A 26780-nucleotide genomic window follows, 5' to 3' on the forward strand; every position below is an offset into this window, starting at 1 on the left:
GTTAACAAATTATGTGATAAGTGAAGTATGAACTTCCTAAAAAATCATATTATATCTAATTTGTGCATTTTTTGTGCCATATTAAATTTTATTCTTCATTTTTTTTAGTGAAATAGATAAGTATGACTTTTAGATATGTTTTATATTTTTTGAGATTTTTTTTACTGAGAAAAAATTCATTACGTTTTTTGTATAAATTTTTAGAATTTAAATAACCAATTTGAGCTAAAACTAAGTGTGCGTGTAATTTTTTCTAATTATTTTATTATTTATTCAGATAAGTTCTAATTTGCATATTTTAGTCAAGCATTGTACCATGTTTTAGCTGATTTAAAATAATTTAAAATATATATTTGTGAAAATTTTATTAAACTTTAGTTGGAATTTAAAACAATAATAGGTATATCATTTTACACAATAATGACTATACTTGGGAAGGATGAATATAGATAACATATGTTTATACAATTCAAGACTTTAAATAAGTTCCAAATGTTTTAGCCTATTTACTCTAGTAGCCTAAAACTAATGAGCTTGTTTACATATTTTTACCTTAAAATGAGATTAGATATGTGATGCTTGCTATAATGCCTTGACCAATATTGCCATATTAATTCAAATCCAAATCGGCATCTATAGTAAGAATCTCTCCCATGTTTCTTGCAATAGTCTCCATGTTGTGTTATGCTCCCCAATTTTATTAATATAATATGTAAAGAAAGACTCTAACATTGCTTATTATCTCTCAAACTCATTAAACAAACAAGTAGTGGTTTGTCTAAATGTCATCAAATAGATAATAATCCATTGGATAATATTTATCTACAAATTATAAATCTAAGGATAGTTTTATTAAACTAGCTACATACTTATTTGAAGATAAAATAAATTTAAATAATAAATTTATTAAATGAATGTGTAAAAAAATATGAATATATATATATATATATATATATATATAAATTTTATAAAAAAACAAAAAACCAAATTTAATAAGTTAAATCAAATTTTAGATTCAATTATCATTATTATTTAGTTAAAAAATATAGTAGCAAATAATTATTTATTTATTTGTAAGTTGATCAATCAATATTTTTTCATTGAGTAATTTTTATTAAAAAATCTAACAAATGATCAATATAAAATTTAAAATTTATAAAGAATCAACTTATTATATTCCCAAATTTATTTTTCTAATTTACATCGGCCTCTTTCATATACAACTATTCTATTACAACGGATTTTTCACAAAGTTCTTGTAAGTTTAAAACTATGTTAAAATAATGATATATATTGAACAAAAACATATTTTTGTTGCTAAAAAATATCATGTGTATTAAAAAGTATATATATATATATATATATACATACACGCACACATTTAGTTTATCAATACATATGCTTTTTTAATGTATGGCGCCCATGTATTTGTCTTATATTAACTAATCAAGTATCCAAAAAAATATACTAATAAAAGTTATTAAACATACAAGTAAAAATCAATGCATTTAAACTTGGTAAGTTAAAATATAGCAAAGTAAAATTTATGTTTTTTCCTATTGAAGATGTGTAGTTTCCTATTCAAAAAGCTTTTTGAAGCCAATGATATTGTTTGGAGTGCTACACCGCCTCCAGTAAGAAATTTGTTGGACTTCAGTAGTCTTGTCTCATTAATAGCTTATCAAGGAGAAATTGTGTTCATAACTTAAATATCATAAGTTAGCTTTACTCATATCCTTATTACTATTAATATATCAACATATTAATAAGTAAGTTGAACATGATATTATAATATTAATATAATCATTTCAAAATATTAATATTAATAAAAATAAGATATGACTATAATATTTATAATAATTTTAAAAATTCTAACATGTACATGAACACATCTCAACTTGACATATGAAATGAACATTAACTTATCATACCATAACTTAACTGCCATAACATAGGACACATTTTTTAATGACATTATGAAGAAAATAAATATATGTTGTTTTAAAGATGTCTTTAATTAGAAGGGCTAATGATAAGATAAAATAAAATAATAACCAATTTAGACTTCTATCAACAAAGTTATTGAGTAATGAATATCTCCAAAATAAAACACACAAAGTATGCAAAGTAACGTAACACAGGCACAGAGAAGCATTCCACCAGAAATGTGAATCTACGACAAGAGTAGATGTAGCAACATCTTCACCATCCTTCATTAGGTGCCACGTAGGGTCGGTAGCCCTCCCTTACCGAGCCTCAGGTTCGGGGAAATTCAAACTGGGGGGGGGAGAGTGCCCGCCATCGCCGGAGCAGGGCCAGCTTCGGCAAAGCGAGAGGCGGGAGTGGAGCTTTTTGGACTTCGAATTTGCTCTGCTTCGTTTTTGCTTCGATTCCAACGTCTCGCAGTGTGCTGGGGCATCATCCCCTTTACGATTGAATGCGCACAAGAGCTCAAGCGCGAGGTCACCATGAGGACTCCTTTGAAGGATCGGGTGCAGTCGCCCGGGTACGCCCTTTTGCTCACGCCCAACGACGATGAGGAGGAGCGTGCGCAGGTGCGCAGAGCCAGAGCAGCCGCGCTGCGTCGCAAGTCCGGCATCGGCGGTGACATCTTGGCGGCCTTCTCCTCCGTGGCCGCACCCGAGGAGTCCAGTGTGCTCAGTCGGGAGCATATCCTGGAGCTCCACAACAATTGTATCAAGCTCGCCGCGGAGAATGTATGTAACCCCTGGTGAAATGCACCGTCGTCCTGTTAAATTTGTCCGTTTGATTATGGTGCCTGCAATGCGCTTCTTTAAGAGCACGTCTTGAAGCTTCACTACCGGAGCCTTCAGTCTGCCGCGCACAATGTGTGTCTGCCTGGGGAAATCAATTAAAAAGTCGGTCTGTTTGGTTTTTCTGCTGGATTACCTCTATCATGTCTTCTAGGACTATTTTATGCTTGTATATGAACTTGATATTTAATGGAAAGTTTCATGTTAATGATTAGTCTTTATTTTGATGCTTAGATATTTGCCTCAGAGCAGATGTGCGTATTGTGGAGGCCGTTGTTGCCTTTTTTGACGGAATCACTTATAGCTGCATATAGGAAGTGCCACACCCATGTTTACTTTGTGATGTTATTTATTTATTTATTTTATTATTATTATTTTTTTTTCTCTTGGGCGTGTGAGATATTAGTTTGGCAGGTGCTTGGTCCGACCTGAACGGTGTGTTGCTATGCGATCAAGGTTGTGTGAGTTGAATTTAATTAGATTATTGGCAACCCTTTGCTTGTTTTGGGTCTGAGGCGACTAAGCACCGGTAACCGGTGTTTGGATTTTTGGATGCGTGCAGAAAATCACGCAGCGCAATACCTGGGATCTGAAGTTGATCGATCACCTTAGTGCTCTTGTTCAAGGAGATGATGATGAAGATGATCAAACCAACTTTCAGAAGGCAAGTTCTTCTCATTTACAATTTCATTTCGTTCTTTGCAATGATTTTGAGATGCGTGTAGAAAATGCATTTCTAACCTTTTCGTCGAGAGCATTGGGATGTTGGTGATCTTAAACTTAACTTGAAGCAGACCCTCCAGTGTGATAACTTGTCCATTATGGAATTGTATTCCTGTCTTTGCATTTTAAATATTTAACAAGTGGTCAATGTACGTGATGTTACTATTACAGTCTGAATAAGGCTTTGACAGGTGATTCCTGGATACTGTTGCAGGCGAGCTGCACGTTGGAAGCAGGTGTCAAAATTTATTCTACGAGAGTGGATTCGGTGCATTCCGAGACATACAAAGTGCTGGGTGGTCTTAACCGTACATCTGGAGATGATAACGGTAATCATGATCATATATCATTTTGTGTTTGATGATTTCGTCTTTTTCTCTCACCCTCACAGACACTCAAGTACGTCTAATATAGTAAGTGTTATCAAGCTGGACTCGAGGTGGACATGGTAATCAAAACCTAAGATTTTGTTACAAAACATCTTGTACCACAGGTCAAGCTGAGGATGGGAATGTAGATGGTCAACAAGCTGCAAACAACGGAGAGGAGCCCAGAAAGGGTTCCAGCAAGAAAGTAAACACAGACCTTATTTGTACTTGGACACTGCATTTACTGATTTCTAGAAAGATTTCAGTGATGTGAAGATGCTAATTGGTGTGAATTCGTACATTGCTGTTAGTCAGGTTCAGGCTGCGTCGTTACCAGATTTTACATTAGATTATATTTTGCAGTATAAGTTAATGGTCGACGTTGGTTTTCTAGAGTGGAAGCCATTCCAGTACGTTGGAGGCATCATTTGATTCTCTCAACATCAAGAAATTCGATGGTAAGAAGTTATTCCTGCTCTCCAGACCTAGGATGACGTGTCGTGATTTAATGTTGCTGATATGCGTAGGCTAGGGTGTAGGGTTGTTATGTTGATCTCAATGCTCTTCCAAGTTATGCAGCTTGTCGCCAAGAGAGCCGCCTTATGTGAATTGCCTAATTGATTTTTGCAGTGGCTTTTACTGTGGACCCATTATTTCAGCAAACATCAGCGCAATTTGATGAAGGTGGAGCGAAAGGTCTTCTTCTTAATACACTTTCCGTGTATCAAGGATGTGAGATCGTGTTTGATTCTTGGGAGGTACCTGAGAAAAGCATGTTGGCTCAAGCTAAGAATGATTCTGAGCGGCACGCTTCTGTAAACCTATCGTTCATGAAAGGTAGGTCGTTCCGTGCCTTACAAGAGACATGTCTTTGCATTGCGAGGTCTGTGTGCTAGTGAACTTTGCTTAAAGTTGCTCTCTGGTGCCAATCGATGCATTCATCTGTTCATGCCTTAACCGTACTACACTTCATGGTTCACAGATAGTATTGATGCGATGCTGGAGCGTTTACTCGAGGAGAAAGAGATCTCGCCGTCTTTAGACGATATCGTCAAAATGTTAAACGATCCCTATCGGACGTCAACCCTGGCTGAAGCTTCCAAGCAGTCCTCTGATTTTTCTGAGGATGAAGAAATAAACTCACCTTGGCAATATGGAGATGCCGGGGAAGATTATGACAACGACGCTGAGGAAGCTTTTGACCTTGGAGGTTCTAACGGGTACCAAGAAGGAAATTATCTGGATGGAGCGTTTGATGCAGTGGATGATGACATTGGCGTGGATCCAATGCCTGGGTTAGGTCCTGACTTGGAAGACGAGGAGGTAAGCACAATTCTCCTATTTAGTGCATGTCCCAAATAGTTTCCCGTCAACATCATCCTCTTTGTTTTTGTCTTCATAAACTCCACCGCCATCAGACGTTATATTATTTACAGTTTATCTCTTCCTGGACTTGGTGTGATACTATGTTTTCCAGCTAAAAGAATCGTTTTTTTTTAACTTGCACCTGATCCAAACATGTGATCATCATGTCAACCACTAGTGCTCAGTTTAGACTGATATCCACTCGCTGTTTTCGCTATGAGTTTTATTGAGATCTTTTCTTCGAATACATTCCCTGAGCAACTCAATGTGTTTTCAGCTAATTCACCTTTTTGTTGTTTTGAAACTATTTATAGGGAGTTGCGGGAGGAGAAATGGAGTACACTGAGGATGGGAATGTCGTCAGCCACTCAGCTGTTGATTGGATGAACGCTGGCTTCGGCTTATTAGACAAGTCCAATGCTTGGGCCGGACCTGATCATTGGAAATACAGGAACCCTCGAGGTACACGACATCCCTCACAACTGAATAAACCTGAAGTTTGGTAGTCTTCTGTTAGTTGTTGCTTACATGTAGATACAAATTTAGGTGGCATTAAAAAATGGTTTTCAAAGCAAATTCTAAGAGGATTTATGGTTAGACCTTTAAACCTAGCAATTTAAGCTATTGCGTCCTTTTAAAAGTAAGTCATTTCTATGAGGTAAGCATACTCACGCTTCAGTATCTTGTGTTGGTTTTGATCCAGCTCAGTAATAGGTCGATATTCGTTTTGATAATTCTGTGGTGATGTTTGGTTCCTTGTTAACATGACATGGTTAGTAAGTGTCTAATCAAACCACATCCTAGTTAACCCTGCGGCATCTTAAAGTGTCTGGCCTCTTTGTGGGTTTCAGACGGCCATCGTGGACAGACTGGAGATGAAAATCCGAGCTCAACTAAAGTGAAAAGAAAGAAACGCCAACCTTTCGTGCTTGATTTCGAGAATCCTCCGGAGATAGACATGTCACTTTTCAATCGTGCTCAGGACCTTCGTTCTACGCTTCTCGTGCAACGCGGTGTTGCTTTCAATGGCCTTCTCCCAGAGGATGTCCATTATGAAGCTTTGAATCTTGTACACCTTTTTCTTCGCCCTTCTATTTTGGTAAGTGATATTTCTGCTGTATCCTTGCTAATCAAATCATAATGAACTTTTCATCTGTGTATGGACTTTTTCGAACTCAAAATGTACGGCAGGCGTGCTTGTGCTTGTGAAATGTATACTGAAGGCAATACTGTGTTTATGCAGTGTATCTGGAAGAGAGAAAATCAAATTACAGGTGATTTTTTCCTGTCGCTGCTTGTGATATCTTGAATGCTGTTGTGTTCAATTTCCTCGATATCCGTTTTGCAGTACCATTGACTTGAATCTTCTGTGCAGATGGACACAAACAGAGTGATCTTTCTGGTCTGTCCGGGCAGGACTATGGATATGATTCTGGAAATGACTGTGGAATGGACGGTTTTCATGGTGACTGGCCTGGTGACGATGGTGATGGTGATGGTGATGTCGAGGACCCGTTTGGCACTGATCTGGTTGCTGTTCCGCGCAAGGTATAATTTTCACATGCGGTTACATTTGAGAATGTAGAAATTAAGTTTTGTACCCTGTATGTTATGCTACAAGAAAGACACTGATACTCTCCGCTCCGTGTTACAGATTCAGAAAGTTGATGTGAATTACGACAAAACATCAAAACAAGTCGACGTGCGTATTTTGAAAGAATCACTTTGGTCCCATCTTCAGGATATTCAGGCTGCCACTGACGAAGTATGTCCTTGGAATTGCTTGAACATGAGAATGTTTCCATTATGTGTTATTGAAGGCTTTCTATTGATTTTGATACATATGGTGTTATGGTGACCAAGGTTATAATTCTGTGGTAGACAGTGTAGCTAGAAGCTCGTGGTCTCTGCTTGAACAATTTCAGCAGACCATCGACCTGAAACTGACGAATTTGAAAGTTCTGTTTTCAGAGGTGGTAATTTTCAGGAACGAAACTGATGCTGACGCTTTCTATATTTGTGTAAATACCAGGATGAGCCTGAAAAGGAACCCGCTGGTGTTCCTTTCCAAAATCTGCTGAACGTCATCCCTGAAGACTGTGCTGCTGCTGAGCGCGAGGATATTTCTGTGCAATTGTGTTTCATTTGCCTTCTCCACTTGGCAAACGAGCATAATCTGCGCATCGTGGATTGCCCTACAATGGACGATCTGCAGATTTTTCAAGCCTAAGTCGGAGCCATGCTTTCAGGAGTGCTTCTAAAATTGGGTGTCAAATTGTCAGATACTTTTAGCTGTACAGAGCATCAGGTGTTCGTGATCCCCTACACACCCCTGATTTTCGCAAATGTTCATTATGGTGTAATTTTCATAGGATTTGGATGCAGTCCACCATCCAACTTGAAGCGTACCATGTGTACGCTTTCTCACTGCAGTGTTTTTAATGTTAAGGTTTAGGAAAATCTTCCTCCTGACACTGATTTTGTTTCTAGTTAACAGAAATAAATTGCGAGAGTATTATGGTCTCGAAAGTATTAACTTGTTTTCTTAAGGTAGTAGTTAATTAAGCATCTCCCAAACTGCACTGTGATGGTAATCGCCTCGAACAGAACTTGGTAGACTTACAATTGTAAATTTTTATTTAATTATCTGAGAAATGTAATAAAACAATACAAAATAAAACTTTGATTTGTGAAGGATTTGTTCGTTGTATTAATGTTCAAAAAATTCATCTATGTTCAATTTAGTTTTGAATACCTCGAAATTATAACATATTTTCTAAACTAATGGTGTTATCATAGGGTGTTATCATTTAAGTTTCTAATAACGCTTGCTTCTTTGATATTGTTATTAGTATGTCATTTGTACAATAAAGCATTTTCTGATTTCCATATAGATTTTCACATTTTAACTGAAATTTTCATCAACAATTCTAAAACCTCTATAAGAAATCTTTCTTTTCGGTTAGTCTAACTTCTGTTGTTGAACCTGAAGAAAACAAACAAAATTCATGTATTTTTAGATTAGAATTTCACAGGTGAAAAGTACTGCATTATAGCTGGAATGGTTTTTTTGATTTCAAGTATTATTGGAAAGGTTTTATTACAGTCAAAAAAATTGGGATTGAACGAAAAAACACTAGATAAGTAGACAATCTGTTTGTACAAACAAATTGTCTAATAAATATTTAGAGATGAATCTATTGTAAAACTCAATTGTAAAAAGTTTGAAATTGAAAGATAACTAGTAACAAACGAAGTAATGAATTTTAATGGCGTATCAATATTTGACTATATAATTAAATCTTGTGTTTTTTTTATCTAAATAAATAAGTTATTTGAATCAGAATTATTTCGTTCTTCTGTAATTAAATTTTAGTGTTTTATTCCTGATCTTTGTAGATATTGTTAATTTTAATTTTAAATTATTGTAAACATACTCTTGTATTAAAAATTGTATTTGCTTATTACAACAAGAAACAAGTGACAAATAGAATTGTAATATCTTCAAGTCTAAGAATATAATTTACATGTTATTGACATAATTTTCTTATGTTTTAAAATTTGTAACACTAAAAGACAAACCACCAAATCATTTAAAAAAATTAATAATATAATATGAAATCTATGCCAACAAGTTCAATAACCTAGACAAGCAAATTTCATGAGTCAAATAAAAAATATATATATTAAAGATATCTTGAAACATATGCAAATAAACCAAACTGTGGCATGCAAGAAACCATTGATTAAAATATCAATAAAAATGTTGTAGTTTTTTAATATGATTCAATCTTCTTTATGTTATTTACAGGCATCATTGGAATAAAATTTGTACACGTTTTTTGACTTGGTATTATTTTATGTAGTCTTGACTTTTTATTGAAAACAATTCATGTGAATTTTTTTACTTAGATGAACTTGTTAAGGCATTTATAATTATATTTAGAAATTTAAAATAATTAAAAAAATCTAAAATCTGAATAAATTTTATATTTGTTGTTATCTAAGTTTGCTTAAAGTTTAACAACTTTCATGTCACCTTATTTGAACTGAAAATAAATTCAGCAACAATTTAGATGTTGTTAAAAGAATAATATATGGTATCTATTGTTCAAATCATTAAAAAGCTTTCTAGAGGAAATCTATAATTTAGATAATTGTTTGTAGTTATGTTAAAGTATAAGTTTATTAATGATTGAATTTTCTTTCCAAATTTGAAAAAATCATATTTATAATAATAAATTTATGAAATGGATAACTATCTCATTATCAATAACAAAGTATTTTATATCAAATTTAACATTATTTAGTGTCCTAAAAGTTGACTCACAAATATAATATTTTAGTTTAAATTCTAGAATCTTGATATTAACAAACCCTTGCAAAAATTACTTTGAAATTTAAATCTTCAAAACTTCAAAGGAAGATATGGTCTTATTAGCAAAAATATTATTAAAAAAGAAAAAAAATAAACATTCACTTTATTCATAAAAAATCTATATTTATATTTTTTTGTATTAATGATATATTATTCTATATAAAAAGATTCATTATTTCAAAAAAATGGATATTTGCAAATAAAAATAAAATTTCATTAAAAGTATTTTTTGGAATTATTTATGACATCTCATTATAATATTGATGGTAAAATTGAAAATAGGAACTACGGTCACAAAACTTTAAAACACAATACAACTCAGAATTAGAAGATTAATGTTGTTTTATTTATATTTGTTTCCTAGGAGATTTTTACCTTTATCTTCCATTCACTAGCAAAAAATAAAATAAAAAAAAATAATAATACTATCTAGTTGATTTCCTTAATTGTGTATATCAGTTTTTATCATTTTTCACAGTTGATTTGCATGACATTAATGAAATAGAGCTGTTTAATTGTTTATTACACAATTTGCATTGTGATACATTTTGGTATTGTTTATTAATTCATACCAATAACATGCTTTAATATATTCCTCAAGAACCAAAGCAAGGGCCTCCAATGCGAGCTGTTAAGCTGTGAAATATTCTTAGTTTGTTTTTTAGAAATTTAAATTTGTATTGAATTTCAATTTATTTTAACTTTTTATTTTATTTTACAAAACTGAAGCAAAAATATCAATATATACATTTGAGAAACGTAATGAAAACTTTGACAAATGATACATAATTTTCTGCTGGAATAGTTATATTGGATCTGTGCCAAATTTTCAACAATATTTATCAAAATAAATGGAATTAAAAATATATATTGAAAAAATTATAAAACAATTGATTTTTTGAAAGAAATCAACTACCATCGTCTTCAATTATTCAGTGGAATATGCCATTAATGGATATGTCAGAAACCCAATCTTGGCAATTGAAGGCTTCTACTTTTAGACTTAATGCTCTCATTCAAATGAGAGACCGCATGTAAAAATTGAAGAAATTTTTAGGTTACAATTCATCTTCATTTTAAACTCAAGTTAATAATTTCATGTTAAAATAAAAAAAATAATAAAAAATCTGTAGAGAAATCATAAATCTCTTTCTGAATTGTTGTTGAGATTTGTATTCAACTTATATACCACTTCTCAAACTCAGAACTTACATTTATAGGTAACAAAAGAATGTTTGAATATGAATATGTGTGTGTATATATATATATATATATATATATATAGCTTATTTCGGTTGATATTAATTTTATAATAATATTTTGTAGAATAATATTTGTTACTGACAAAGATACGTATAAACTTTTTAGGATATAAGGACCCAATTAATGATTATTACAACAAACAATATGAACTGTTGCAGTTGTATTATGATATGGATGGTGTAAATAAACATGAAGGGTATATTCCAACTTCGTCTCAAGTAATTCTTCTAAATTGTTTGTTTAATAAGATTTTGTATACAAATCACAATGACACTATTGTTCTTTATACATGTAAACAAACATAATCCTACAAATGTCATACTTAAAAATTAGTATATATATATATATATATATATATATATCTTTATCTTCTTTCATATTCTATATTATAAAATTATAAAACACTCACACGTTTTAACAAAAAAAAGTATTTATAGGAAATATATAGTTGAATTGATTTTGTGTAGGAAGAAAGAGATTTTACAAGGCAAAGAGAGCAATGGGCAATTAGTTTATCCAACATTGCTAATGTAGTGTTGCTTTTGAGTAAGATTTACGCTTCTTATGTGAGCCTATCACTTGCTATTATTGCCTCTACTATGGACTCTTTACTTGATTTGTTGTCAGGAATTATTATATGGTGGGCGGCTATGTCCATGAAAAGAGTGAACAAATACATATATCCTATTGGTAAAAAACGAAGACAACCTTTGGTATGAAAATTATGTATAAGCCATCTTCATTTAGAGTTTGAGTTGTTTTATTATATAAAAAAATCTAGGCTTAATGTATCTTTTCTTAACTAAAGCGTTTTGTTGCCATTTATTCAATCTTTTTACAAAACAAATATATTATCAAAACATTGATTATACATTGAGCTAAATTATACCAATACAATTAATTTGAATCGTCCCTTAAAATTATTCATGTCACATTAATATTTAGTCATCCAAGAATAATTGTAAAGTTTTTTTTTTTTTTTTTTTTTTTTTTTTTTTTTCTCTAAATATATATATATATATATATATATATTTTAAAAATAAAATCTCATATTAAAAATTATGATAGTTAGTCTTTAAAGTTAAGTAAGAAGACTTGTTCATGGATATATATATATATATATATATATGTGTGTGTATTGATAGTGATGATATTAATTTGGTAGTATAGGAAATCATGATATTTGCTTGTGTAATGACCATGTTGGGATTAGAAATAATCATTGAATCATCTTACAAACTGTCATCATCAGTAATTTTCAAAAAAAAAAAATCAACAATATTTCATATTTCAAATAAATAAAATATTTTATTTTTTATTAAAAAAACACCAGAATTCAATTGAGATTTCTAAAAGTCCTATACTAAGTTTATAAAATTTAAGAGATTTTCAATCATTTAAATTATAAAATTGTGTTTTCACATCCAAAATGAAAGTTTTGCAAGATCATGTATTTGACATTGAAAGTGGCTCAAAAAGGTTGTGGGTGGTTGGCATCATGCTTACAGTCACGGGCATCAAATTTCTATTGTTTATATTTTGCCGTCAATTTGATAATAAAATTGTTAAAGCATATGCACAAGACCATTTCTTTGATGTTATAACTAATTTTGTTAGTCTAGGTGCCACTTTGCTTGCCAAAGCCTATGTTTGGTGGCTTGATCCTATTGGTGCCATTTTGGTAAGCCACCCAATATAGTTACAAATACAATTAATAAAACAAGACTTTAATTTTTATTTTGCTACGTCCTTAATTCAAATTCAAATATATCAATGCTTGAATTCTATATAGATTTTTTTATTTTATTTTATACTTCTATCATTTTTTCTTAAAATATACATGATCAATTAAAGCATATTTACAAATATATATATATATATATATATATATATATATATATATACATGAATAATTTTAGAATTATTTTTTAAAACTTTAAACATAGATTTTTTCATACATAGATTATATATTTTGAATGAGTTTTTGGATTTTACACCAACTAATAAGTTAGAATATGCATTGATTTTACATGTTGTACTAATTTTAATAATCCAATTAATTGTAGCTTGCATTTTACACTATATACATATGGGCCGGAACGATAATTGAAAATGCTCAATCTTTATCGAGCACAAGCGCTCCTTCTAATTTTTTAGCTAAATTGACGTATCTTGTATGGAACCATGATAGAGCCATCATCAAAATAAAGACCATATATGCCTACACATTGGGAGATTATTATTTTGCAAAAATAGATATTGTATTGTCAAAAGACATGCTATTATGGAAAGCACATGATATTGGAGAATTACTACAAAACTAAGTTGAAACATTACCCGAGATTGAACGTGCATTTGTTCATCTCCATTATGATGAAAAAAATATAATGGAACATTTAGGATATTTGGATTATTGAATTTATGTCTTTTATTTGAGTTTTAATAGATGTATGTTTTATTTTTTTGAAATGAACACAAGTGGATACAATCATGGCATGAATTTATTGATATGCTTGATTTATTTACAAAATTGAATTATTATTTTACTTTCACAAAGTTTTATAAGCTTTTTTATTTTTACCTTATTTTAGATTTTGTTTAAAAAAAGGTACTATGTGAAAGATTTTGAGCTCAAAATTTGTTAAAATATTCAAATTTGTACTAGTTTGAATATTATTATACAAGAGTAAAATAAACATAATTATAAAACAAGACTTGTATTTATACATTACAAGAAAGATTTTGAAGTTAATACAAAATCTTACTAATTACATCACATTATAAAGTAACAAGATTTTTTGATTGTGTGAGTAAAAATCTAATAATTCATGATTTTGACTTATTTAAATACACATTAATATATGAATTTGATTGTTAAAATTGAAAGTAACACTACATTTTGAATGTATTGAAAACAATATCCAAACTCATTGCTGTTCTGTCATCCATGTAAAATGGTGGTTCTACATGGAGCGATGTCTTATAGTATTGACTTTGCACAACACGTATCATAACTTGTAAGGCAAGTTTTCTATGTGGATGCCACAAAGTTAGCTTGTTTTGCAAGCTACTAATATGTGTGGGACATGGTTAACTTCTTCATCAAGTTTCTAACCTACCAATCAAGTATAAACACATGTAAAGTCAAAGGAGCGTCTATAAAGCTTCTAAGAAGCTTTTTTAAAAGATATTATGAAATTAATCTACTTTTATCTATTTCAACCTATTTATATCACCTAGTTAATAATTACAGTAAATATATGTCCGTGACATTACTCCCTCCTTCTATGGATAAGTTTGAGGAGGAGTAGTGATCACATGTCGAGGAAGTCTAAGATGCAACAAATTGTGCTTGCCACATACTCTAATCTTTATTCTCTTCAAAGATGATTCATAGGGCCTTTCAACCATCGATAGTGTCCCATACCAAGACAGAAAGACTACCTAGTTATTTGATCATTATTGAGGCCTTCATAACTTCTTTCAAACAAAACATTCGAAATACCATTAGGAATTGTTCCTACCTCTAGTAAAATCACTAAATATCGAGAGTTCCTTCCAAGGTCGTGATATCAAATGCGTTATATCTCGCCATCTATTTGAAGAAAAACATGTCGTTCTTAAGGATCTTCATCTCGATCACGTCGTCTTGAAGGTTGTGACAATCATAATGTCTTGTCCGACAGGTCAACAAACCAAGGCTTTTGAGTAAAATCCGCTAATTGTTGGTTTTCCATCTCCTCAATGTCACAACTATAAAGAAGATACAAACAAAGATTGAAAATAGAATGTTATCTTGCCTAGATCTTTTTTCTTTTATAAGGAAGGTTTTTATCTCGATTTTGATGGATGTTGTTGATAAAAAGCCTCTACCGCCTTTGGTACATTTGCAAGATTCTTTACTAGTTTCCATGTGCATTCTCTAATATCATATCCGCACGAATGGACAAGATATTCCAATTTATGTTGGTGCCGCGTTGAAACTATAACTTCTTCTTCTTCGAATTCTTCATTATTGTCCACTTCTATAGGATGAGGTGGAGCTTGTCTTCTTCTTGGTATGTCCATGGTCTTGTATGGTTCAAGAAGTGACATGTGAAATACTAGATGGATTTTTATTGACTCGAGTAGGTGTAAACGATATACAACTGGATTTATTTGTACAGAAATAAGAAATGGTCGAAGCCTTCAATAGTCCAACTTATTGTAAGGATGAGTGGTCTTAAAATTGTGATGAAGTAACCATACCTTATCACCCATGTAGAATGGTGGTTGTTCCTTTATATAGACATCCGCATTAATCTTTTGTTATTCTTGAGCTTCTTTTACATACGCCTTCATTGTTGCATGTAGCTCTAACAAATGAATTGCCAAATCTTTTGCCGTAGGATTATCAACTTTTGAAAAGTCAAAAGTATCAAGTCGTGGATGATAACCAGAATTGGTAAAAAAAAAAATGTTTATTTTATAGAAGAATGTATTGTATTATTATAAGCTAACTCTGCCAATGACAAAAGAGTTGTCCAATCATCTTGTTAGTAGTTGATGGTACATCTTAAATATTGCTCTAAAACTTAATTAACACGCTTCGTTTGTCCATCAATTTGAGGATGGAATGCCGAAGATAGTTCCCCTATCTGATATAATATCCTTGGGTAATCCATAATAGTGATAGATATTGTCAAGAAAGAACTTAGCTATTTCTTCACCTGTGATAGATTTTGTACATGGTACAAAATGTGCCATCTTTGTAAAACAGTCTAGTATCATGAATATAGAGTCATAAGAACATGAGATTGGAAGATCCATGATGAAATCCATAGAAACAGAAGACTGTGGTTGTTCTGGAATAGATAATGGCTGAAGAAGTTTGTAAGATTGATGACAAGGAGTTTTTGATCTTGAGCAAACATCACAAGATTGTACAAAATCTTTGACTGCCTTCTACATTTGAGGCCACCAAAAATCTTTGGATATTAGTTCTAAAATTTAATTATATCTAAAATATCATGCTACTAGAAAGTCATGACAAGCTTGAAAAATACATAATCGAGCTTCACTTTTTGGAATATATATGCGTCCCTCAAAATATAGTAGATTTTTTTTGAATTCAAAGTTAGAAGTATCATCAGACTTTGAAGGATTTTCCTTAATATCATGAATAAGAAGATTAGGAGATATACTTGACTGAATTTGGTTAATAAAAGTTGAATCAATAGTTAGTATTGATTTCATTGCTCGAAGATGAAGATGCTTTGGCTTCAAGAGAATTATCTATTGCTGATCAAAAGTAACATCTCCTTCTTTTGGTACAAGGTAAGATTATCTAGAGAGTGCATATGACAAACCTTGTTGTTTTTTTATCAATAAGTCATCTTGAATTCAAATCTTAACAAAGATATACTCCAACGGGCTTAGCAACAATTCAAAACACGTATTGTCATAAAATATTCAAGGTTCTTGTGATTTGTATATACGGTGACTGGATTAGGAGCACCTTCTAGATAATGGCACCATTCTTGAAATAAATCCATGATTGTAAGAAGTTCTTTGTCATAGATCTCGTAATTGATCTCAGCTACTAAAAAATTTCTAGAATGAAAAGCTACTGTATGAAGTTTATCATCTGTTCCCATTTGTGACAATACAACACTCAAAACAAATGTGATACAAGATTTGTGATACATGATACTCAAATCTGATGGATCTGTTTCCATAAAAAAATGGCTTAAAAAAATCAATGTGATACAAGATTGGTGCAGAAACAAAGGCTATCTTCAATGCTTCAAATGCTACTCCACTTCTTGATTCCATTGAAGTTTGTTTTTACAAGTCAATCGTGTAAGTGGAGCTGCAACTTGAGAGAAGTCTTTGATGAAGATCCAATAGTAGTTGGCAAATCCCAAAAAGCATCAGACATCTCTTACCATTTTTGGGATCTTTCAATCTATAATATCTTAAACTTTCTTAATATCCATCATAAGTCCACTATTTGAAATGATGTATGCAAAGAACTTGAGTAGTGTGAATACATACTTTTCTATCTTGGCATAGAGTCCCGCATCTCTTAGTTTTTGTAACACAAGACAAACATGAAGTTCAAGTTCTTTTGTATTCTTAGAATAAATTAAGATGTCGATTAGATAACAAACAATAAAATCATCTTAAAACTCCCAAAAGACATCATTCATTAGTTGTTGGAATGCTACTAGTTCATTTGTAAGTCCAAAAGGCATGATGTTGAATTTGAAATGTCCATACCTTGTTCAAAATGCAGACTTCTATTCATTTCCTTCTTTGATGTATACCAGATTGTACGCTCCTCATAGATCTATTTTTGTATAGATCTTAATTTGATTCAACTGATCAAAGAGTCTAGATATCAAAGATAGTAGATACCTGTTTTTGATGGTGATTTTGTTGAGTCCTTGATAATCGACATACATCTGCATTGATCCATCTTTTTTCTTTACAAATAAAATTGGAGCTCTTGCTGGAGATTTGGAATGGCGTATGAAGTTTTTGGCCAAATTTTCTTTAATGTACTCCTTGAATTCAGCCAACTCATTTTGTGATAAATTGTAGATTGGTCCAAATGGCGGTTGTGCTCCTTCTTGAAGGTCAATTGAACAATCATAGGAATGATGTTCCAGAAGAGTATCTGCATTTTTTTCTTCAAATACATCTTGAAAATCTTGATATTGGCTTGGAATGCCACTTGAAGTCTTTCCACCAATAGAAACATGTATGACATAAATGACACAAGGTGATCTTTCTTTTGCAGTATGCAAGAAAGCTCTTGCACAAATAGAAGTTTACTTGTACTAGACTTATGACCCTCTACTTGATTAACCACATCTTTAATTATACTTTTAAAAAAGTAAAGGCTATCAGAAGTCCAATCTATTTTTGGGTTATATTTTTCTAACCATGATAAACCTAAGATGACTGGATTAGAAGAAGATCTAATAATATTAAATAATACAAAGCTACTGTGATCATTAGTTGTTACTTCTATAGGAAGAGTTTCATGAATAACATCTCGTAAAGATAATTGTGATTGCTCGTTTTACATATTTCGGAAGAAACCTCCCAGCATAAACTTATATAGGGAGATTCGAATACGGGGAATGACTAGTTACTTAAGTCTTCACGTTAAGGTCACACAATCAATTACCTCTTGAATGTATCGTCTCTATTTCTAATATCTGAACACACAAGGAAACTATAATCTCCTCCTTCACCTTATCGATCTCTTTGTTACAGCACTTCAGGTATACCAATAACTGCTATTTTTACCAATATATTCACCCTCATAATCTCCAACTGTAATACTTCGCCCTCACAGCTTTTATCACACAATTATCCTTGTTCCAATCACTGAATTCTTCACACAGAACTGCCATTCATATTACAATATTTCACACAAACACAGACTCATTCTTTCTACTCAACTACAATCAGATTTCAGCATTCAATCTTTCTTCTTCTCAAATAATACCAATCACATTTCCATTCTATACTTCACTTCACAATATTCAGAACCTCTCAATCCTCTTATTTAAAGAAAATAACAAACAAAAGAAAAGAGGTAGCACTAAGCTTACCTCGGCTCACACTATCACAGCGATGGCACGTTAATTAACTTCTACAACTCCTATATATTTTTCCCTCATTCTCCAGATTCTAACCGTAATTCTGTAATTAACCACTTTTAATAACTAAATCACTCATCCATCCTCCTGAATTTCCTATTATATGGACTATTAATATATTCTACCAATATCTTTCAAAAACAAATTAATATCTATTCTACAACAATGGACGACCATCTATGATTTCTACATGAACAGATTTAGTTTTCTTCACTAAAAATATCCTATGTATTTTAGCAAATTCTTCATCTAAGAAGTATGCTGAGGCTCTTGAATCTAATAAGGCAGTGTCACGGACATAATCGTGTAAGCTAGTAATTACATATTCAAATAGGTAGAAATAAGTAAAAGTAGGTAAAAGTAAGTTAATTCTATAGTATTTAATATGGAAGCTTCCTAGAAGCTTTATAGACGATGCTTTGACTTCATAGGTGTCTTTAATTGACTTTTTGGATTAGAAATGTGGTGAACAAGTTGGCCATGTGCCACACATGTTGTTAGCTTGAAGATCAAGCTAACTATATGGCCCACACGTAGAAAAACTTGCCTTATAAGTCAAAGCATGTATTATACAAAGTCAATACATATTGGAGGTCCTATAGAACATCGCCACGTAGCCCCTAGTTAGATAGTATATATAGAGACAAGAGTGAAGGCTTCTTCATTCTTGTCAACTCATTTCTTGCTTTCAGTCTAGTTTCAAGGGTCTCTAGTTTTCTTGTCTTTTGGCAATAGCCATTTTAGTTTCTCTTTCAATATATATACTTGTTTATTTATATTTTGTTATCTTTCTTTGAGTGAAGGCTCACTTGTCTGAAATGTTTTTTCATCGAGTTCTTGTCCTTGACAGATTGACAAGAGTACACCTATAATATCAGAGCTTTGTCTAATCTTGATTAAGAGTGGATTATCCCTTTTTCTTGATAAGATATAAGCATATTAGAAGTTGTGGATTACCCTCTTCTAAATTGATATTGTCTTTAGTATTTTCTTTGTTCTCAAGTCCTCTCTTCTATTTATCTTGAGCGATATTAGACATCTTCTCTCTTCTAAGTGTTATCATGGTAGAACTTGTTGAAATAAAGAATGCAATGGCACAAATACAAGAGCAATTGAAGGAATTAATGCTTGCGATGCATCAATTCAATTTACCACCACAAGGAGCAACAAGATTGGTAGGAAGTGAAGATATAGAAATGGTTGGAGCTGCTTCAACATCTACACTAAACCATGTCCTTTCTCCTATAGTGGAACGCCCTTCAAATGTTAAAGAACCAAGAATGGCCCTACCCAAGAAGTTTGATGGCACCAGATCCAAGTTTCGAGGATTTATCAATCAAGTGCAACTTGTGATTGAGCTTCAACCCCAAAGCTATCCAACTCCAGGATCACAAGTTAGATTTATTGGTACGCTTCTTTCAAGTTCAGTACTATTGTGGTTTTCATCTTTTCTTGAATGACGAGATCCAATATTAGATAATCTAGAGGCTTCTTTGGTAGAGTTTTGATCCATGTATGGAGAACATGATGCAATTTGTGTTGTAACCAATAAGATCCTTATTTTACGACAAGACAATCAATCAGTAACATTATACGCTTCATAATTTTGACAACTTGCAACTGATATCAAGTGGGATGATGTTGCACTTATTAGCCAATTTCTCTACGGATTACAATATGAGGTTAAAAAATTAATGCTCAACTTACCTGATCCTCAAACATTGAGTCAAGCAATTGACTTTGCTGTGAAGTGTGACAATCGCCTTTTTGAATTTCGATCTGAGAACCATACAAGTCGACCTCAACGTTACTATAATTCAATGGCAATACCAATACCTCTTCAATACATACATTCGGAAGTAGAGGATATGTAAATTGATGTAGTATGTTTCAAACCTCTTACTGAGCAAGAAAAGACTCGTCGTCGTCAAGAAGGATTATGTTTATATTGTGGAGAACCAAAGCACACTGTTCAACATTGTCCAAAGAAATGATGCAATCACAAAATGAGGAGTATGGCTGTGAAAGAAGATAATATGTCAAAAAACGAGTTTGTCCAGCTATAATAGGGATCGTGCGGTTGGAACCTTGCACAACATCTAGTAAAGGTCCTATTCTCTCCTTAGAGCCCTCTCCTTGTTTTACATTAAATGTTATTTTAGGACCTAAACATTACAAAGTCTCTGCCTTGTTAGATTCAGGAGCCTCAGCGTGTTTTTTAGATGAAGAATTTACTAAAAGACATAGCATATCTTTAGTAAAGAAAACCAAAACTGTTCATATAGAAGTCATAGATGGTCGTCCATTGTCTTCTGGAGATATTACTCACAAAATCCTTCCTATAGAAGTAATAATCAATGGTCATAATAGTTTTGTAGTATTTAATATCATTAGATCTCCCTCTAATCCAGTCATTTTAGGTTTATAGTGGTTAAAAAAATACAACCCTCAAATAGATTGGATTTCTCGAACTCTTACTTTCTCTAAAAGTATAACTAACAGTGTAGTTAATCAAGTAGAGAGTCATAAGTCCAATTCAATTAAACTCGTATTTATAGGTGTAAAAGCTTTCTTGCATGCTGCTATGAAAGAATCACCATATATTATTTATGCCACACTCGTTTCTACTGGTGAAAAGACTTCAAGTGGCATTCCAAGCCAATATCTAGAATTTCAAGATGTATTTGAAAAAAAGAATGCGGATATACTCCTAGAACATCGTTCCTATGATTGCTCAATTGACCTTCAAGAAGGAGCACAACCGCTATTCGGCCAATCTATAGTTTATCACAAAATGAGTTGGCTGAACTCAAGGAGTATATTGAAGAAAATCTAGCCAAGAATTTCATATGCCATTCTAAATCTCCAGCAGGAGCTCTTATTCTATTTGTGAAGAAAAAAGATGGATCGTTGCGGATGTGTGTTGATTATCGAAGACTCAATAAGATTACCATCAAGAACAGGTATCCACTATCTTTAATATCCGGACTTCTTGATCAGCTGAATCAAGCTAAGATCTATACAAAAATAGATCTTTGGAGAGCATACAATCTAGTACGCATCAAAGAAGGAGATGAATGGAAGACTGCGTTTCAAACTAGGTATGGATATTTTGAATACAACGTCATGCCTTTTGGACTTACAAATGCACCAGCAGCTTTTCAACATCTAATGAATGATGTTTTTCGAGAGTTTTTGGACAATTTTGTGGTATGTTATCTAGACGACATCTTGATCTATTCTAAGAATCTAGAAGAATATGAACTTCATGTTCGTCATGTGTTACAAAAATTAAGAGATACAGGACTCTATGCCAAGATAAAAAAGTGTGTATTCCACACTACTCAAGTCGATTTCTTAGGTTACATCATTTCAAATGATGGACTTATGATAGATCCTAAGAAAGTTCAAACTATTATAGATTGGAAGATCCCAAAAACGGTAAGAGATGTCCAATGTTTTTTGGAATTTGCCAAATACTATCGGATCTTCATCAAAGACTTCTCTCGAGTTGCAGCTCCATGTACACGATTTACTTGTAAAGACAAACTCCAATGGAATCAAGAAGTGGAAGTTGCTTTTGAATCTTTGAAGACAGCGTTTGTTTCTGCACCAAACTTGTATCGTGTTGATTTTTCCAAAGCATTCTTTATGGAAACAGATGCATCGGACTTTGCTTTGGATGCGATTTTATCACAAATAGGAACAGATGACAAACTTCATCCAGCAGCCTTTCATTCAAGAAAATTCTCAGCAGCAGAAATCAATTATGAGATCCACGACAAAGAACTTCTTGCAATTGTGGATTCTTTTCAAGAATGACGTCATTATCTAGAAGGTGCTTCCAGTCCAATCACCGTGTATACGGATCACAAGAACATCAAATATTTTATGTCAACACATATATTAAATCGTCGCCAAGCTCGTTGGAGTATGTCTTTATCAAGATTCAAGTTCATCATCACTTATCGGCCAGGAAAACAACAAGGTTTGTCCGATGCCTTGTCTAGATGTTCTTATCTTGCACCAAAAGAAGGAGATGTAGCTTTTGAGCAACAAAGAATGGTTCTCTTGAAGCCAGAATAATTTCATCTTCGAGAAATAAAATCAACATTGATTGTTGATTTAACTTTTCTTAAGCAAGTCCAGTTAAGTATGTCTTTAGATCCTCTTGTTCATGATATCAAGAATAATTCTTCTAAATCTCATGATCCCTCTAAATTTGATATCAAGAACAACCTACTCTATTTCGAAGGACGCCTATATGTTTCAGAAGGAGAAACACATTTACGTATTCTTCAAGCTCGTCACGACTTCCCAGCAGCAGGACATTTTGGATATAATAAGACTTTAGAGGTGATATCTAAGGATTTTTGGTGGCCTCAAATGTGGCAGGCAGTTAAAGACTTTGTACAATCATGTGATGTTTGCTCAAGATCGAAAACTCCTCGTCATCGACCTTTTGGTCTTCTTCAGCCATTATCCATTCCAAAACAACCATGGTCTTCTGTTTCTATGGACTTCATCACGGATCTTCCAATCTCAGGTTCTTATGACTCTATATTCGTGATAGTAGATCATTTTACCAAGATGGTACATTTTGTACCATGTACAAAATCTATCACATGTGAAGAAATAGCTAAGCTTTTTCTTGACAATATCTATCGCTATCATGGATTACCCAAGGATATTATATCAGATAGGGGAACTCAATTTGTATCAAGATTTTGGCGGACTCTTTTCAAGATTCTTAAAGTGGATATAAAACTATCTTCGGCATTCCATCCTCAAACTGATGAACAAATGGAGCGTGTTAATCAAGTTTTGGAGCAATATTTAAGATGTACCATTAATTATCAATAAGATGATTGGACAACTCTTTTGCCATTGGCAAAGTTTGCTTACAATAACACGGTACACTCTTCTACAAAAAAAACACCTTTCTTTGCTAATTATGGTTATCATCCACGACTTGATACTTTTGACTTTTCAAAAGTTGATAATCCTGCTGCGAAAGATTTGGCAATTCATTTATCAGAGCTACATGCAACGATGAAGGCATAGTTAAAAGAGGCTCAAGAACAACAAAAGGCCAATGCGGATGTCTATCGAAAGGAACAACCATCATTCGTCTTGGGTGATAAGGTATGGCTACTTCATCACAATATCAAGACCACTCATCCTTGTAACAAGTTGGACTATCGAAGGCTGGGACCATTTTCTATTTCTGCCCAAATCAATCCAATTGCATATCGTTTACATCTACAAGAGTCAATGAAAATCCATCCAGTATTCCACGTGTCTCTTCTTGAATCATACAAGACAGTGGATATACCAAGAAGACGACAAACTCCACCTCCTTCTATAGAAGTGGACAATAATGAAGAGTTTGAAGTAGAAGAAGTCTTAGATTCAAGGCGACGACGAAATAAATTAGAATATCTTGTCCATTGGCACGGATATGGTATTAGTGAATGCACATGGGATCCAATAAAAAATCTTGCAAATACAGCAACGGCGGTGGAGGCTTTTCATCGACGACATCCATGAAAATTAAGATGAAAACCTTATTTATAAAAGAAACAACATCTAGGCAAGATAACATTCTACTTTCAATTCTTGTTCATAGCTTCGTTGTAGTAATGGCGCTCAGGAGATGGAGAACCAACAACCAACGGATTCAACTCAAGAGCCTCCATTTGCTGATCTACTGGACGAGACATTACGATTGTCATAACCTTCAAGACGACGCAATCGAGATGAAGATCTTCAAGAACGACACGTTCTTCCTCGAATAGGTGGTGAGATATAATGCGTTTGGTATCACGATTTGGAAAGGGACTCCCGATGTTTGGTGATTTTTCTAGAGGTAGGAACAACTCCTGATAGTGTTTTAAATATTCTATTCGAAGGAAGTTACGAAGGCCTCAACAATGATCAAATAACTGGGTGGTCTTCCCACCCTGGTATGGGATACTACCGATGGTTGAGAGGCCCTATCAATCATCTTCGAAGAGAACAAAGATTAGAGTATGTGGCAAATATAATTCGTCGCATCATAGATTTCTTCAACATATGATGACCGCTCCTCATGGAACTCATCCTTAGAATGGAAGGTAATGTCACGGACATAATCATGTAAGCTAGTAATTACATATTCAAATAGGTAGAAATAAGTAAAAGTAGGTAAAAGTAAGTTAATTCTATAGTATTTAATATGGAAGCTTCCTAGAAGCTTTATAGACGATGCTTTGACTTCATAGGTGTCTTTAATTGACTTTTTGGATTAGAAATGTGGTGAACAAGTTGGCCATGTGCCACACATGTTGTTAGCTTGAAGATCAAGCTAACTATATGGCCCACACGTAGAAAAACTTGCCTTGTAAGTCAAGGCATGTATTATACAAAGTCAACACATATTGGAGGTCCTATAGAACATCGCCACGTAGCCCCTAGTTAGATAGTATATATAGAGATAAGAGTGAAGGCTTCTTCACTCTTGTCAACTCATTTCTTGCTTTCAGTCTAGTTTCAAGGGTCTCTAGTTTTCTTGTCTTTTGGCAATAGCGATTTTAGTTTCTCTTTCAATATATATACTTGTTTATTTATATTTTGTTATCTTTCTTTGAGTGAAGGCTCACTTGTCTGAATTGTTTTTTCATCGAGTTCTTGTCCTTGACAAGGAGAGGCTTTGTAATGTTTAAGTCCTAAAATAACATTTATCGTAAAGCAAAGAAAAGATTCTAGGGAAAGTATATGACCTTCACTATGTGTTGTACAAGGTTCTAGCCGCAAGATCCCTATTGTAATTGGATAAATTCATTTTTTAACATACTATCTTCTTTGATAGTCGTACTCCTCATTTTATGATTGCGTTGCTTCTTTCAACGATGTTGAGCAATGTATTTAGGTTCTCCATAATATAAGCACAATCCTTCTTGACAACGACGAGTCTTTTCTTGCTCATTAAGAGATTTGAAATATACCACATTAATTTATATATCCTCTACTTTCGAATGTATTTTTTAAAGAGATGTTAGTGTTGCCATTGAATTATAGTAATATTGAAGTTTACTTGTGTGGTTTTTAGATCAAAATTTAAAAAGACGATTGTCACACTTCACAGCAAAGTCAATTGCTGGACTCAATGTTTGAGAATCAAGTAACTTGAGCATTAATTTTTTTACCTCATATTGTAATCTTTAGAGAAATTGGCTAATAAGTGCAACATCATCCTACTTAATATTAATTGTAAGTTGTCAAAACTGTGAAGCATACAACGTTATTAATCGATTGCCTTATCATAAAATATGGATCTTGTTGGTTGCAACACGAATTACATCATGTTTTCCATACATGGATCGAAACTCTACCAAAAAAGCCTCTAAATTATCCAATATTGGATCTCGTTTTCAAGAAAAGATGAAAACTATGATAATGTTGAATGTGAAAGAAGCGTACCAATGAATCTAACTTGGAATCTTGGAGTTAGATAGCTTTGGGATTGAAGTTCAATCACAAGTTGTACTTGATTGATAAATCCTCTAAACTTTGAACTGGTCTCATCAAACTCCTTGGGTAGAGCAATTCTTGGTTTTCTAACACTTCGAGGGTGTTCCACTGTAGGAGAAGGGATATGATTTGGTGCAAATGTTGAAGCAGCTCCAATCATTTCTATGTCTTCACTTCTTGCCAATCTTATTATTTTTTATAGTGGTAAATTGAGTTGATGCATTGCAAGTATTAATTTCCTCAATTGTTCTTATATTTGTGCCATTGCACTCTTCATTTCAGCTTGTTCTACCATGATAACACTTAAAAAAGAGAAGATGTCCCATATCGCTCAAGACAAATAAAAGAGAGGACTCGAGAACAAAGAGAATACTAAGAACAATATCAGTTTAGAAGAGAATAATATGCTTATGTCTTTTCAAGAAAAAGAGTAATCTGTAACTTCTAATATGCTTATGTCTTATTAAAAGAAATGATAATCTACTTTTAATCAAAACTAGACAAAGCTCTGATATTATAAGTGTACTCTTGTCAATCTGTCAATGACAAGAATTTGATAAAAATAAATAAATAAGTGAGACTTTTTTCAAAGGAAGATGACAAAATAGAAATAACTAAATATGTATATTAAGAAAGAAACTGGAATGGCTATTGCCAAAAGACAAAAAAACTAGAGATCCTTGAAACTAGACTAGAAACAAGAAAGGAGTTGATAAGAGTGAAGAAGGCTTCATTCTTGCCT

General features: G+C 32.9%; 1 protein-coding gene, 1 long non-coding RNA gene and 1 pseudogene across 4 annotated transcripts; all 3 read left to right on the plus strand.

Moving 5' to 3' along the window:
- Positions 1 to 2336: 2336 nt before the first annotated feature.
- On the plus strand, positions 2337 to 7927 carry LOC112288225 (condensin complex subunit 2). Its single transcript, XM_024532210.3, has 13 exons — positions 2337 to 2717; positions 3337 to 3438; positions 3712 to 3826; positions 3991 to 4070; positions 4260 to 4323; positions 4496 to 4702; positions 4848 to 5188; positions 5545 to 5692; positions 6082 to 6329; positions 6474 to 6504; positions 6606 to 6778; positions 6885 to 6995; positions 7263 to 7927. Exons 1-13 carry the CDS (start codon positions 2469 to 2471, stop codon positions 7458 to 7460), a joined length of 2067 nt encoding a protein of 688 aa, XP_024387978.1. The 5' UTR covers positions 2337 to 2468; the 3' UTR covers positions 7461 to 7927.
- A 1000-nt stretch (positions 7928 to 8927) lies between these two features.
- Positions 8928 to 11878, plus strand: LOC141044462 (uncharacterized). Of its 2 annotated transcripts, none has more exons than XR_012218589.2 (3): positions 8928 to 10665; positions 10977 to 11089; positions 11339 to 11878. It is a non-coding gene; the product is annotated as an uncharacterized LOC141044462 (long non-coding RNA). The 2 variants fall into 2 exon arrangements; XR_012218588.2 differs by having other exon boundaries at positions 10977 to 11067.
- Positions 11879 to 12014: 136 nt separating this feature from the next.
- Positions 12015 to 14250, plus strand: LOC112289106 (metal tolerance protein 7-like; annotated as a pseudogene). Its single transcript, XR_016505608.1, has 2 exons — positions 12015 to 12552; positions 12938 to 14250. The product of XR_016505608.1 is annotated as a metal tolerance protein 7-like (transcript).
- Positions 14251 to 26780: the final 12530 nt, after the last annotated feature.

This window comes from Physcomitrium patens, chromosome 11, assembly GCF_059467195.1.
Source record: "Physcomitrium patens ecotype Gransden chromosome 11, ASM5946719v1, whole genome shotgun sequence".
Lineage (NCBI taxonomy): Eukaryota > Viridiplantae > Streptophyta > Bryopsida > Funariales > Funariaceae > Physcomitrium > Physcomitrium patens.

Bases quoted from the DNA above. Each gene is read 5' to 3' on its own strand.
- LOC112288225 (XM_024532210.3), top strand. From the start codon at position 2,469: ATGAGGACTCCTTTGAAGGATCGGGTGCAGTCGCCCGGGTACGCCCTT. The intron at 3,439-3,711 runs GCAAGTTCTTCT...ATACTGTTGCAG, and splicing joins ATCAAACCAACTTTCAGAAG to GCGAGCTGCACGTTGGAAGC. The intron at 5,189-5,544 runs GTAAGCACAATT...AACTATTTATAG, and splicing joins CTGACTTGGAAGACGAGGAG to GGAGTTGCGGGAGGAGAAAT.